The sequence below is a fragment of the Lepisosteus platostomus genome, chromosome 9 (genome assembly GCF_059453375.1).
Source record: "Lepisosteus platostomus isolate fLepPlt1 chromosome 9, fLepPlt1.hap1, whole genome shotgun sequence".
Taxonomy (NCBI): Eukaryota; Metazoa; Chordata; class Actinopteri; order Semionotiformes; family Lepisosteidae; genus Lepisosteus; species Lepisosteus platostomus.
Genome location: NC_142619.1, coordinates 16,326,239 through 16,341,786, shown reverse-complemented (window position 1 = coordinate 16,341,786; position 15,548 = coordinate 16,326,239). Strand labels below are relative to the sequence as shown.

The following is a 15,548-nucleotide window of genomic DNA, read 5'->3' as shown; positions in this document are numbered from 1 at the left end:
ATTGTGTTTGGTGTAGAAGACAGGTTTATCTGTTTTTGGTTGGTCAGAATGTACTGTAACGCAACGGGGGCTCAGGCGGGCGCCCTTGCCGCATCTGGTCGGCCCAAAGTATAGGTGGCTCGAACCCGGGACTTCCGCGTCTCTCTGCAGCGACCTAGCCCCGTGAGCTAGAGAGAGATCTCTTCACAGCCCAGTAGCTGTGGTCCTGCTATCACAGGGAAGGGCGGTGACGTCACCCGCTCTGGTACGCCGGCTCTTACACAGTGCCTGTCGGGCGTAAGCGTTACACTCTCCCCCGCTTAAATCGCCGTCCCCGGCGAAGGGCTATCCCATCCCACTCTGACACCAATGTAACGCAACAGGGGCTCAGGCGGGCGCCCTTGCCGCATCTGGTCGGCTCCATCCCGACTGGAGGCTCGAACCCGGGACTTCCGCGTCTCTCTGCAGCGACCTAGCCCCGTGAGCTAAAGAGAGATCTCTCCACAGCCCAGTAGCTGTGGTCCTGCTATCACAGGGAAGGGCGGTGACGTCACCCGCTCTGGTACGCCGGCTCTTACACACAGTGCTTGTCGGCCGTAAGCGTTACACTCTCCCCCGCTTAAATCGCCGTCCCCGGCGAAGGGCTATCCCATCCCACTTCTGACACCAATGTAACGCAACGGGGGCTCAGGCGGGCGCCCTTGCCGCATCTGGTCGGCCCAAAGTATAGGTGGCTCGAACCCGGGACTTCCGCGTCTCTCTGCAGCGACCTAGCCCCGTGAGCTAGAGAGAGATCTCTTCACAGCCCAGTAGCTGTGGTCCTGCTATCACAGGGAAGGGCGGTGACGTCACCCGCTCTGGTACGCCGGCTCTTACACAGTGCCTGTCGGCCATAAGCGTTACACTCTCCCCCGCTTAAATCGCCGTCCCCGGCGAAGGGCTATCCCATCCCACTCTGACACCAATGTAACGCAACGGGGGCTCTGGCGGGCGCCCTTGCCGCATCTGGTCGGCCCCTGCACCGTCCGGGGCTCGAACCCGGGACTTCCGCGTCTCTCTGCAGCGACCTAGCCCCGTGAGCTAAAGAGAGATCTCTCTTTAGCTCACGGGGCTAGGTCGCTGCAGAGAGACGCGGAAGTCCCGGGTTCGAGCCACCTATACTTTGGGCCGACCAGATGCGGCAAGGGCGCCCGCCTGAGCCCCCGTTGCGTTACAGTACAGTAGGCCTTCAAGATGCCTTGTTTGTAAATATTGTCACTTGTATATTATATGTTAATGTTGTGTGTTGTTCATGGAACTCATTCATAGATGCCTCTAATTATACCAACGGTTTGGGTTTATTCTTGGCAGATGCTTTGCAATTTAAGGGTTATGATTATTTGTTTTGTTTATGAACCTGCTCAGTCTATTTCTGTATTTCTCTATTTTTGTAACCCTCCTATATGTAAGAATATTGACGTGCTAAACTATAAGTGATTCCATACTGGGTGAATTTGCAATAAAAAGTGTATTAAACAAAAAAGAATAAATTAATGAAAAGGAAATATCACATTTTTTATGTTTATTAGCAGAGGAAAACAGATTTTTGGACGTTTTCATTTTCTCAGACTCACAAATATTGTTATGTCATTTGCCAAACCTGCTTTATACATCACACATATTCAAAAATAAAATAGGACATAAGGATTTTTTTTAAAGAGGTTATATAAATAAAATAGAATTAAATAATATGCCACCAGATTTACTACACATTTTTGAATGAAATTCTTGGTTTATCACACCTAAATGAATAAATTGTGCAGATTATTGTGGCCTAGAGACAACTACTGCATAATAAGAATTTAATCAGGGTGCAGTTATAAAACATTGCAAGAATGAACAGAAAACACCTACATTTAACAACACATTTATTTGAACATTTTCATACTATACTTCTTTCATTCATTTACAAAGGGGAGATTTTAATAATCTGTATTTATGTTTGTCAGCACCAAATAATATTAATATTGTTTTCTGTGTTCCAAATGTACAATGAATTTGATAAATGTTAGGTTCCTGTTGATAAATTACAAAAATCATGGTCATTGTCCACTTATACTACTAAAACAAAAGCCTAACACCATTGTATGGAAAGATAGAGAAATTAAATTAGTAAAGTTATGACACTCTGGTTAATCTCAGGTGTTTGGATGGGGACGTTTCTTAGTCTTCCATTCTGGGAGGAGCAAGCAAGGCTGACTCCAAAGTTATGATTCTTCAGTGACCTTGAAGTAACTGTTTTTATCCTAAAGACACCCAATTACGGAATCACTATTCAATTTAAGAAATATTGCCTCTTAATTACAACATTGCTGGTTTGCTGTGGAGTGTGTAGGACTACGTGGCAGATCAGGTTTCAAAGCAGGTCACATTTATCTGAAAGACAATAAATTATAAAATGTTACAATTCATAGTTAGCATTTCTGCATTCTTTACTTCATTGAAGAAAGATCTAAAATCACTCAGGACCTCAAATACAAGATAGGTTTTCATTTTTTGTATAATTTACCCCTCTATTTTGTAATCAAAATAAATTCAATTTTAACTGCCAGTCTTTGGGTGTGCCTGTGTGCTGGGACTTGTTTATATTTTAATGCCACTTGATGACCACGCCCCCACATCATTACATTAAATACTCAATAAACAGCCTCAAATGCATCTTATTCTTGGGTGTCGTTATTCCTCATGTGCCTTAATTAGTTCAAAACATAAAAACTGAATGGGGGCTTTATTTCCTAATTAAATCATTTATAATATAGGTTTACACAAATACCAGTAAAAATTTTAAAATACAATACCTGCTAGATTAATAAAAATTGTTATCATATTGTTAATTCCTAGTGGATACAAAACTTTAGTTATAATATGTAATAGGTTTATTCCATGCTGAAAAAAAGAAGAGAGAAAATACAACGTTTCGGCTGTGGAGCCTTCTTCGGGTGTAAGGGAAATGTAAGGTGCTTACACCTGAAGAAGGCTCCACAGCTGAAACGTTGTGTTTTCTCTCTTCTTTTTTTCAGCATGGAATAAACCTATTACTTGTTCCTTTGCAGCTACGCATGCTGACTCAGCTACCCTCCTGAACTACTTTAGTTATAATATACTGTATAACTATATAACTGATAAATCAGATGAGTTGATGACAACATACAATAAAATATTTTTCTGTTGAACAAAAGCAATTTATATAAAAAAACAAGATTTAAAGTCACTGTTCAATTCATTGGGTATCAAAGTATTAAGATGTAAACTATAAGTTTCATAATGGTGAGATGTGTGTTTTCTTTGTGTGAGTAAGGGTTAACATAGTGAGTAAGGGCAATATTTCTCTTACAAAGTATAATGTTGGGATAGCAATAATTCATATTTGGACGATATATTTTATTTTCTTGAAGCAATGGCTTTACTTATAATTTGATTGAAATCATTTTGCAGAAACTGAAAGGTAAAGTTGTAGAGTCTCATTCAAGGAGGGGCATGTTCAAGTACCATTAAACCAACACATGGCATGAATGTCTAATAACCTACTACACCTGCAATTACTTACTGGGCAGAACCAGCAGCATCAAACATCTTCTTCCTGCCTTCCATTCCAGACATGGCCTCCACATTCTTACGCCAGTCTCCAACCTCACTGGTAAGTACCTGGGAGGGAAAAGGAGTTAAGAATTATTCTTCAACATTTCTCAAAGGAAATATTCTATTTGACAACCAAATTAAAAACACATTGGCCATGGGCATAATTCCTCACAATATATTTTAAAGTATTTTTAATACATATTACATATTATATATAATCATATATAATCATAATCATGTTATAATCATATTACAAAAACTATAATTCTGGGCAGTGCAAAACTGCACAATATACCAAAAGTACCTTCTCTGTGTCTTCCTTCTTCACTGACTTGAGGTTGGCCCTCAAGTCCAGGGATGCTTTATGTTTGGAGCCCAGCAGAGAGTGCAATATAGCATCAGCAGAGACACGCACTCTACGCAAAGCAGGCCGTTTGAACTTTCCTCTCAGGTCCATGATCTTCAGGTTTAGATCATTAATCTGGATAACAAGTAGAAGCACAACCAGCAATGAGTTACAGTATACCTCTAGGAGCTTAATGTGAGTGGTAAACTGCCAAACTGGTGACATCAATAAATCTCAGAAGCCCAGAATCTGTGTACAAACCTGTTTCTTTATTGGTAGGCTAATACTGCTACAGTATAATCTTGCAAACATTCTCAACAAATGAACGCCCAAACAGCACTAAATGTTTAGTTCTGAGACCATAACATTTTATTAGATATGCAAAGGAACAAGTAATAGGTTTATTCCATGCTGAAAAAAAGAAGAAAGAGAACACAACGTTTCGGCCGTGGAGCCTTCTTCAGGTGTGAGAGAGACAGGGCAATAGCAGTAGTCAGATGTCTCTCTCACACCTGAAGAAGGCTCCACGGCCGAAACGTTGTGTTCTCTTTCTTCTTTTTTTCAGCATGGAATAAACCTATTACTTGTTCCTTTGCAGCCTACGCATGCTGACGCAGCTACCCACCTGAACTTTTATTAGATATGTTTTACATCATGAACTATTTTTAAAAATAAATTTATTGTGAATACCGTGAAAAATATTACTTCTTTTGAGACAAAGAGACTTCCTGCCAACATTTAAAAGTATTTTTCATTAGGGTGGTGTTGCTGAATGTCCAAATGTCCACAGATACTTATATTGCAGTAATATTACCTTTTAAAAAGATGTTTGAACAGAACCAACCATATTAGCATTTTGCTTAAAATGCAAAATATAGTATATCAGCTAAAGTGATCTGTCCCCATAATAGTTCAGGTGGGTAGCTGCGTCAGCATGCGTAGGCTGCAAAGGAACGTGTAATAGGTTTATTCCATGCTGAAAAAAAAGAAGAAAGAGAACACAACGTTTAAGCTGTGGAGCCTTCTTCAGGTGTGAGAGAGACAAGGCAGTAGGCAAAGGTAATGTAGTGGGAGAACAAAGGCTGGGAGGGAGGAGGAGTGAGAGGCGATGTTGATGTTTTCTAGACATCATCTTCTCCATCAACTACCCCCGACTCTCCACTTCGGTTTATTACAAACCCATGGATTCACACAGCTACCTCCCGTATAGCTCATTTCACCCCAAACACACTAAAAACTCTCTCCCTTTTTCACAGTTCCTTAGGCTATGATGATTATGCAGCGACGACTTCGACTTTGAGAACCAAGCCCTCAAAATGTACTCCTTTTTCATCAACAGAGGATACCCCAGCAGTGTGATTGACAGGGCCCTTGCCCGAGCCAAAAACACCCCTCGGACCATCAACTCGATCAGGAACTCCTGCCGTAACAACCGCATTCCTTTGGTGCTTCCCTACCACCCTAACACACTTCCTATCCCCAGGACTATTAACCACAACTTTTCCATCCTACAGGATGATCCCTCCATTGGGGCCCTCTTTTCTGATCACTCCATCATCTCATATCGCCAACCACCTAATTTGTGTAACCTCCTTGTTCACAGCTCCCTTGACCGCCCTCAACAACCATCCACACCAGGCACTTTCCCTTGCAACAGAGCTCGTTGTATCACCTGCAAGTACACATCCAACACCACACTCATTCAAGGCCCCTCAGGACAATTCCGGATCACACAGATGGCATCTTGTACCTCCAGCAACCTTATTTACTGTATCTCTTGCAGTAAATGCCCAGCCATCTACATTGGAGAAACAGGAAGGAGACTCGGAGACCGCTTTAGAGAACACGTCAGGGCTGTGAAGATTAAAGATCTCTCCAAGCCCATTGTTTCTCATTTCACCTCTGATGGCCACGACCACTCTAATCTCTCTGTCTGTGTTCTCAAAGATGGTTTTCCGAACTCATACATCAGAAACTACCGAAACCAAAATTATTCTGCAGCTAGGATCACACATTCTGCCTTCTCTTAACGACAGACTACTGTTCTTTTAAATTTTCTCCTTTCATTGGATGTTTCATTTCACAACTCTCTACACCTATTCTGACTTCACACCTCTTGATTGGCCTCTCTTTCTGTCCCCTGCTCCCGCCTCTCACTCCTCCTCCCTCCCAGCCTTTGTTCTCCCACTACATTACCTTTGCCTACTGCCTTGTCTCTCTCACAACTGAAGAAGGCTCCACGGCCGAAACGTTGTGTTCTCTTTCTTTTTTTCAGCATGGAATAAACCTATTACTTGTTCCTTTGCAGTCCCCATAATATTCAGATTAGGATTTTGAGTGGGCCACTCAAGAACATTCTCATATTTTTTTCTTAAGCCACTCCATTGCAGCTTTGTAAATTTGTGCTTTGGATCATTCTCCTGTTAAAAGGTGAATTTTGGAACTTTGCACCTTCTGTGTTCCCATCAATCTAGACAAGCCTGTCAGTCCTGTCCGATGGGAAGCAGAACTGCAAGTTAAATCTGCCACCGCCATGCTACACAGTAGGGATGGTGATGATTGAGTGATGCTGTATGCTGGATTTGCATCAGATGTAACACTTTGTATTTAGACCAAAAACTTACAATTCTTTACTTGTTTGACTACTAAAATGTTTATGGTATCACTTAGGTGCTTTGTTGAAACAAAATGCAGGATTTGAGATGTTACGATTCATATAAGTTCCATTTGTGAAGTGACCAAGATATTGTTGAGCCATGAATATTTTCTCTTATCTCAGCCAGTACCCTATAGGTCTTTTAAAGTCACTGTTATCCTCACAGTGGCATGACTTAACAGTTTTTGCTTTCCTTCCTGCTCAGTTAGGAGGGATGGCGTGATCTAAGAAGTGTCAGGGTGCCTTCAAGTTTTTAATAATTCAGTTCACCTCACTAAAATAGATATGAAGGGTTTATTTTACAACTTACAACAGAATTACTTTGAAAGCACCTTGTTCTTTATGGCTACATCTTGCCATCTGAGAGACCTTACAAAAATACTGTAGGTGTATCTATTCTGAAATCATATGAACTACATATAGACCCCCCTCAGCTAATTTTGAGGCTTGTTAAGGAACATTTCACTGTTCACCTATATTAATCTGGGTTTGCCGTAACAAATGTTTACTACTTATACAATCACAACTTTTTAAAATTTTGTTTACATTTATTAGCTGTTTCTTTCTCTTTTGTTTTGAATACATCGATTAGGTTTGTGTAGATAATAATAATAATAATATAATAATAAACTTTATTTTATATAGCGCCTTTAAAGGTGGCTTCTCAAAGCGCTTTACAGGATGACAATAACAATAAATAAGAAGACTACAACAATAAATAAGAAAATTTCACAAGACAGGACACAATTATAATTACAACAATACAACAATAAAAATAGAGGAGACCGTGGAAGATGGTATTAAGAAGAGCAGAGGGGTGAAGAATGGAACCAGTTAAGTAAAGGCTTTTCTGAAGAAGAAGGTTTTGAGTCTGGATTTGAAGGAGTTTAGAGAAGGTGACTCTCTAATATCCTTGGGCAAAGAGTTCCAGAGCTTGGGGGCATAGCAGGAGAAGGCCCTGTCGCCCATACAATGTAGACGGGCTTGGGGGACAGTAAGGAGGGCAGAATTTGAAGAGCGGAGGTTGCGAGGTGGGGAGTAGGGCGATAAAAGTTCAGACAGGTATTGAGGTGCCAAGCCATGTAAAGCCTTGTAGGTGAGCATGAGGATTTTAAAGTCTACGCGGAATTTGACCGGAAGCCAGTGCAAGGACTCCAGGATAGGAGTAATGTGAACACTTGTACTAGACCTGGTCAGGATTCTGGCTGCTGAATTTTGGACATACTGCAGCTTGTTCAGAGTAGATTTAGATACACCAGGGAGCAGAGCATTGCAGTAGTCAATTCGGGAGAATACAAATATGTTGATCAGCTTTTCAGCCACAGTTAATGATAGCATAGGGCGTAGTCTTGCGATATTTCTAAGGTGAAAAAAAGATGTTTTGACAGTATGCTGTACATGTGGGTCGAATGTTAAGCCAGAATCGAATATAACCCCAAGGTTTTTCAATTTTGATTGAAGTTCTAGTACAGAGCCATCTACAGACAGGGTTACAGGACTGGCTTTACGAAGTTGATGGGGGGTACCAATAAGCATGACTTCAGTCTTGTCACAGTTAAGATGAAGGAAGTTTTGAGTCATCCAAATTTTTATGGCAGAGATGCAATTAGATAGAATAGAGACAGCCACGTCAGTGTCGGGTTTGGTATGGATGTATATTTGAGTATCGTCAGCGTAAAAATGAAAGCTGAGGCCATGTGATCTTAAAAGCTGACCAAGTGGGAACATGTAAATGCTGAAGAGCAAGGGGCCCAGTATTGAGCCCTGGGGGACACCAGACTTGACAAGACCAATTTCAGACCTGTACCCATTGAGAGAGACAAAGTGACAGTGATCAGTGAGGTAAGACTTAAACCATTTGAGGGCAGTGTCAGAGACTCCAAACACAGTCTCGAGACGAGAAAGCAAGATGTTATGGTCAACAGTGTCAAAGGCAGCACTGAGATCAAGAAGGATGAGTATGGAAAGAGAACCAGAATCAGAAGCTATTAGGAGATCGTTTGTGACTTTGACTAGGGCGGTTTCTGTGCTGTGAAGTTGACGGAAGCCAGATTGGAGGGGTTCGAAAAGGTTGTTTGTCATGAGGTGGTTATGTAACTGAAGTGTGACAGCACGTTCTAGAATTTTAGAGAGAAAGGGTAAGTTGGAGATGGGGCGAAAGATGTTAAGATTGTCGAGAGCCATGTTAGGCTTCTTTGGCACTGGGGTAATAGCAGCAGTTTTGAGGACCGTTGGTACAATGCCGGTTCTCAAGGATTCGTGTATTATATTGAGGACAATGGGACAGAGAGAAGAGAAACAGGACTGGAATAAAGTGGTGGGAATGGGATCTAAAATAGATGTGGTGGGTTTCATGCGCGTAACTAGTTTGTTTAGGGATGCTGAGTCAAGAAGAGAGAAGCTGGAGAGACGGGAACCAGAGAAGTTGGATGAGGAGGGAGGAGGTGTGGAAATTATATCCGTAGTGGAGAGAATGTGATGCCGGATGTTGTCAATCTTAGAACTAAAGAAATCTAAAAATGTGTTGCAAAGTTGTGATGAGGCAGGTAATGTGGTGGGGCAGTTTGGCTTGAGCAGTCTGTTGATGGTGGAGAAAAGATGTCTGGGATTGTTTTGGTGATTTTCAATGATGTGAGAGAAGTAGGTGGATCTAGCAGACTCTATAGTAACCTTATAATCAGATAAGTAATCTCTCCAGGCCTGATAATGTACATTGAGGCCGGAAAGACGCCACCTACGCTCAAGTTTGCGAGAGGCTGCCTTCATGGAACGCAGATGGTCATTGTACCAGGGGGCAGGGCGAGAGAAGGAGATGGTTCGAGTTTTTAAAGGAGCAAAGGTGTCGAGGGTAGATAAAAGAGCATTGTCAAGTAACTGTATTTTATCCTCTAGAGGGTCAGAGGAAGAGAAACAGGATAAGGAGGACAGAACAGTAAATTTGAACTGCTACTTAAAAGTGTCAAAACTGCAAGCTTTACAGTGAAAAAACTTTACTTTTGCAATGTATTTTGCTGAAATATCTTCATGCATAAAACATTTTTTGTTTAGTGACTTTTTCTTTCCCTCTGAAGAAAGGCTTGTACTGATGAAAAACAATTGCAAATGTTTAAAAACAAGTGTTGAATTGGGTAGTGCAAGGGATCACTTTAGACACTACTCACTCCATTACCTCTCGAGCGTTCTTGTTGACTTTGGCCTCGATGTCATATCGTTCCTCATCCACCACATCAATCTTTTCATGAAGCTGCCTGCACAGTTTCTGTAATCAAGCAGAAGGCAATCAAGCTGTTTACATTTTAGAGCTGAATGAAGATTGGCTTGTGCAGGCACTGCAAAATACCTATCAAGAAATATATCTTGTGCAGTACATTTTTTCCATTAAAGAAAATTAAGTGTAATTTAAAAAGTGTGCAAAAAGTACAAGTGTAAATAACAGACAGTTATAATATTAAAGGGAATGATTAGTAAAGTCATCTTAAGGCATAACCAAAGTTACACATAAAAGAAACCAAACTTTCCTTTAGTTAAAAATGTTCGCAGAATAAGCAATGATATTCTCTCCACATACAGGTGTGATAGTGTAATGAAAACCCTCACCTGCAGATCTTCCAGAGTGAGTCCTGTAAGCTGCAGGGGAGGAACTCTTTCAGCCAGATATTTGACCTTCTCTTCATCCCTGTCTACCTTCTCTTTTTCCAGCTCCTCTTTAGCTTTACCCAGCATTAGCATCTGCAGACAGGAGAAGTTGCCTGTTACTGCAGGAACTGCAAAGGAGCAGTGTAAAGCACCACCCCTGTTCTCCTTTCACAATCCATTGAAGTTCAAGACCTACTTTATACAGTATTTGATCTTTACATTATTTTTAAAAAGCATTTATTATCTCGGCTGGCATGGTCGTGTAGTGATTAGCATTGCTGCCTAACAGCGCTAGAGCCCTCGGATCAATTACTGGGGTGCAATCCGTGTGGAGTTTGTAGGTTCTCCCTGTAGATAGATAGATACTTTATTGATCCCGTTAGGGAAATTGCAGACCCACTGTACCCAAGTGGGTTTCTTCCAGATGCTTCAGCTTCCTCTCACAGTCTAAAGACATACTGGAAGTTAATTGGCTTCTGTAAAAGTTATGTGAGTGTGTATTTGTTTATTTATCCTGTACTGGTCGTGTGTACTGTACTGTACTCTACCATCTGGAAAACGGTACCGGAGCATTCGGGCCCGGACTACCAGACTCAGAGACAGTTTTTACCCCCGCACTATCAAACTATTAAACTCCCAGCCTCTCTCACTCTCACTCTCACCTCACCTCTCACCTATGATCTGAACCTCACAGTACCTTCTTTCTTACCAAAAACCCAAACACACATTGAAATCTACCTCTACCTTACATGTCAAAAAGCTCACTCCCCATAATTTCTATCCATTGATTTCATTCTGTTGATGCATGTTTTTGCACATCTGATGTTGTTTTGCACATTACATGTTACCTTTTTGTTGTTTTGCACATTGCCTGTTGTTGTTTTGCATGATTTCATTCTGTTGATGCATGTTTTTGCACATCTGATGTTGTTTTGCACATTACCTGTTACCTTTTTGTTGTTTTGCACATTGCCTGTTGTTGTTTTTGCACACTGCCTGTTGTTGTTTTTGCACACTGCCTGTTGGCTCTGTCTTTCTTTTATTATACAATTGTATTGTTGTTTTTTTGTACTACTTATCATCTGAGAGCTAGCTAAATAGCATTTCATTATACCATATACTGTACCTGTATATGAGTATAATGACAATAAACTTGAACTTGAACTTGAACTTGTACTGGATAAATGAATGTCTGGACTTATTATCTTATTATCTTAAGTGAGACTTCTATACAGCTGTTTATGCTTAGATGTTCATTGTGCCAATGAAGTTCAAGTTTCTTCCAGCATCAGCAGAACTTCTTAAACCCAGAAACAAAACTGGAGAATCCAAATAACAGTATATAATGTTGTTAAAGGGCCAATGATGAGTTTAGGAAGAAACCTTGTAATGTCTAGTAAGGTGCATATGCATTTTCACAGCCTGTGTCACTTTTGTAAAACATTGTGTTTCCCACAATATGTGAAAATTTAATATTTAATACACACGTGACTTATGCAAGAACTGCAATCACCATTGTAGACCTGCCTACTGTATATAGCACCACAACCGCCCAGGTGTGCCACAGTATACAGTATACTGTTTTTAACTGACTGAACATTAACAATTTAAAGTCTTCTATTGTGACAAAGATATTGTATTTAGACATAAACTATTTCCATTATTAAGTACATTTTTTAAAAAATTAGATATTATATCCATATATATATATAGGGATATATATCTAAATATTAGCACTGGATTTTGATCTGCACAGTAAATATAACTGAAGTGAAGGATTTACCTCTTCACTCTACACCACAGCAGTCTGACTGGGAATGAAAAACATTTTCGTGTATACAAATTAGAGTAAAAGAAGGCTATCAACACAATCATTGCTATTGTGGCCGCACTTATTGAGAATAAAAACAACAAGCAAACATGTTTTATTCCATATGGTACTTGGTGACTCTAAGATGTCAGGCCAGTACTTACATTACTAAACACACCATACCTTGAGAGAAAGCTTTCGAGAGGCTGATATCTTTGACTTAGGCTGTCAAACAAAGAAAAAAGACAACATTATTACAGGTATATAAGAATGTGAAGCACGTATACTTCATTTCTGTTTTGTTTTTGGACATCTTAGGAAATGATTATTCAATTTAGTGTTTTCACACCCAAAGCATCATTTTACTACAAAACATTTTAAATAACTACAATTACGTGGTATGAAAATAAGAAAGTATGGGCCTAGATACAATGTTGCTTATTTAACCTTTTGAGATTTCATAAGATACAGTATTTATTGATAGTAGTTGAACTACTTCTCAACATGAATTTGTACTGTATACAAAACCAGAACAAAAGACCTGCACACTCCAGACCGAGCACTGTGAGTTTGATTCTCATGCTTATGTAATGATCCCAAAGAAACTCTTGTTATTGCAAGAAAAAAAAGACAAATTCTTAATCAAAGGTGAGGACCTACTGTAGGTGTCCTAGCTGAAAGATACCTTGACATGGGTCTCCACTACTGTTTTAGATGGTGGTTCTGTATTAGGAGATGGGGCAGCCTTTTTTGGGGGTGCTGGCTTGGGGGGCTCAGGTTCGGGTTCTGGTTCAGCTTCCTGCTCCTCCTCTACTACAGTCTCCATTTCAGTCTCTTCAATGACAGTCTCAGTGAACAGCTCTGCCTGCGGAGACAAATGAAGACTTTATTATATAGTGCAACCTACTTACCACATTTCTTGCTCAAAGTAATGTTGAATAATAAATCAGCATTCTTGTTTTGTGAGTCTTTTACTGAAAGTTTACTGAAACAAAATTGAATAAAAATATATAATTTATTGATTCTAGATTATAGAAATCTCCTGACTTAAAAAAGTATAGCTACTGCTTGTATGCTTTAATTTCTTTGTGAGAGTAATGGTGTTCTCTGGTAGTTTAAATAGTTGGATTTTTATTCCTCATTTATATTTTGGTGCAATGAAAATGTGTGCATTACACTGCAGAAGTTTGTTTTGAAATTAGATTTAGTATCCTTTTCCTCTGCTGATTCTTTTTCTCATTTCTGACAGGGCTTCAATTGATAATTTGGCAGGTACTGTATGTTAAATTAATTAATGGAGACTCCACTCAAGCTGAGTGAAGACCATGTCATGTGGTTGTCGCATTAGGTTCAAGATTTGTAGCTATGAGAACAGGTGAGGGTCAGAGGAAACCTCAGGAAAACTGATGGGCTTTGAAAATATTGTTCGCTACTGGGATGGTGGAACAAGCAGCAACAGAAATTATGCCAGGCACAGCTGACATCTGTAAATTCATTGTGCTGGTAAAAAACAAACCTAAAACAGGCCCTTGCATACTGTTATGTATTCCTGTCCTAGCACTATTGTGAGATACTGCTGTGTAAAGGAATTTTCATTGAATTATTTGCCACCAAGCACCAACAGATGCAATCACCTGTCATGGTGTTGGGTGCAACTGTGCCTTCTTGTAAACTACACTGGTATTCTTTGAATTCTTTTTAACAATAACCCAGTTACACAACATTTTCCATCATTGATTTCTGGATATCTATACCAAAGATCATCTGCCAAAAAAGTGAACTATTTTAATTTGAGATAAAAGAAGAAGGTGGAAATTGTGTCACAGCTCCATCGTAAAAGACTCAAATAAATAGACATGGACCTCACTGAGCACATGTGGACAAAGCATAGTAATCTCATGTGGCCTTTTGGGTAAGTAACATACTGTATACATGATTAAATAAGCAAAATGGGTGAAATGGCCTGTTCATATTTTTAACATTTTTGCTCTTATAGTCTGTAATTAACATTAACTAACTTTAATGTCAATACTGTTTTAAACCGTCTAAACTTTCCAAACATAAAACAGTCACAGTACAGTGCAGTCACAGTACAATCCTATCATCAATAATATTAAGTATAAAGGGTATATTGTATTTCTTTCTATATTTTCTATATTGTAAAGTTTCTAAAAAGAAAATAAACAAATACCATTAGCTAACAAGTTACTTCTTTATTCTTGCCAATAGTGTCAATACTAGGCTAGACCATATAAATATATAATAATGTTAGCTGGAACATTACAAAGTCATATGTTTCGAATATGAATAGAATATGGAAAAAAGAGAATAAAAGAGAAAGACTTACCTCTCTTTATTGAAAGTATTTGCAAAAAGGGAAAGGAAAAAATGTTATCGTTGTTTTAGAGACAGGAAAATCCAGTATCAAAAGCTTTTAAATGGATGTCAGCATCACGTGAAAAACAATAGCTATATTTCTTGGTCATCTTCTGCCAAATTACATCTGCCTAAGTACAATTTATCTTAAAAGTCATTCATACATGTACTGTACTGAAATTAATCACTTACTGTAAAAAGAAACTTTAAATAAAACATTTTTTCATTACATGGTTCCATTCCCGACAGTTTGTAGAATTCAGGTAAGAAACACTAAATATTAATATGCAATTCTAGCGTTTAAAACAATTCCAGTATGTACAAACACATTTCCATGAATGCTTAAATCCAGATAACACATTTGCTATGATTATGTATTTTGATTCAAGTTAATATTTAAATCCAAACAGGCAGTACTCACTGGTCATCGGTCATTGTTTAAATTTAACCTGCGAGAAAATAAAAAGATACTATGAAAAAGAAGTGTTTAGATGCTCGCAGAAATGTGCTGCTTTAATAAGGGAAAATATCTTAGCAATGTAGTGATAACTCATCAGTACTCTTTACTTATTAAATTATTAAAAATATTAATTATTAAAAAGGCTAAAAACACATTATAAACTGATACAAAAATTCTTAAATAATAAAATAATCTGAAATAATCCCAGAATTACATACAAAAACAACACTTGAAAAAACATTATACTGCTACTTACCTGTGTGTATTACAGATCGATAACGTTTCTACAGCCTGTGAGTAACAATGGGTGTTTTTGTCTCTGCGCAGTGACAGGACAATATATATAGCTTGGAAAAACTTGTAGCTGGTGCTCAAGGAATGAAACAATACCCGGCCCGACAATGTGACAGGGTTGGGGCGAACATTAAGGTGACCAACAACCTATGTTCCCGGCTAATTTTACTTGGAAAACAACACTCTGATGACTTTTGCAGCTCAGTGATCGAACACTTCCATGAATTTCTGAAGAATTACAAAAATAGTGGTTCAAACAGTGGCAAACACATTTTTGAGGTAGTTTCAATTAACTTTTTATTATCCCCAAGAGTCTAATACATCAATACAATAAAACAAACACCAACAACAAAGAGTTTAGGACAAACAATAT

The 15,548-nt window shown here is 39.1% G+C and overlaps 1 protein-coding gene across 2 annotated transcripts; it reads right to left on the bottom strand.

The window, feature by feature from the left end:
* Positions 1-1,556: 1,556 nt before the first annotated feature.
* Positions 1,557-15,237, bottom strand: tnni1c (troponin I, skeletal, slow c). Of its 2 annotated transcripts, XM_088646975.1 has the most exons (9): positions 15,138-15,236; positions 14,839-14,870; positions 12,731-12,910; positions 12,229-12,270; positions 10,197-10,328; positions 9,769-9,858; positions 3,902-4,078; positions 3,566-3,663; positions 1,557-2,394 (listed from the first exon to the last, which is right to left on the bottom strand). In XM_088646975.1, the coding sequence occupies exons 3-9, from the start codon at positions 12,869-12,871 to the stop codon at positions 2,391-2,393; spliced, it is 684 nt and encodes a 227-aa protein (XP_088503101.1). In that variant the 5' UTR covers positions 12,872-12,910; positions 14,839-14,870; positions 15,138-15,236; the 3' UTR covers positions 1,557-2,390. The 2 variants fall into 2 exon arrangements, with proteins under 2 accessions (XP_088503101.1, XP_088503102.1); XM_088646976.1 differs by lacking the exon at positions 1,557-2,394 and having other exon boundaries at positions 3,562-3,663; positions 15,138-15,237.
* Positions 15,238-15,548: the final 311 nt, after the last annotated feature.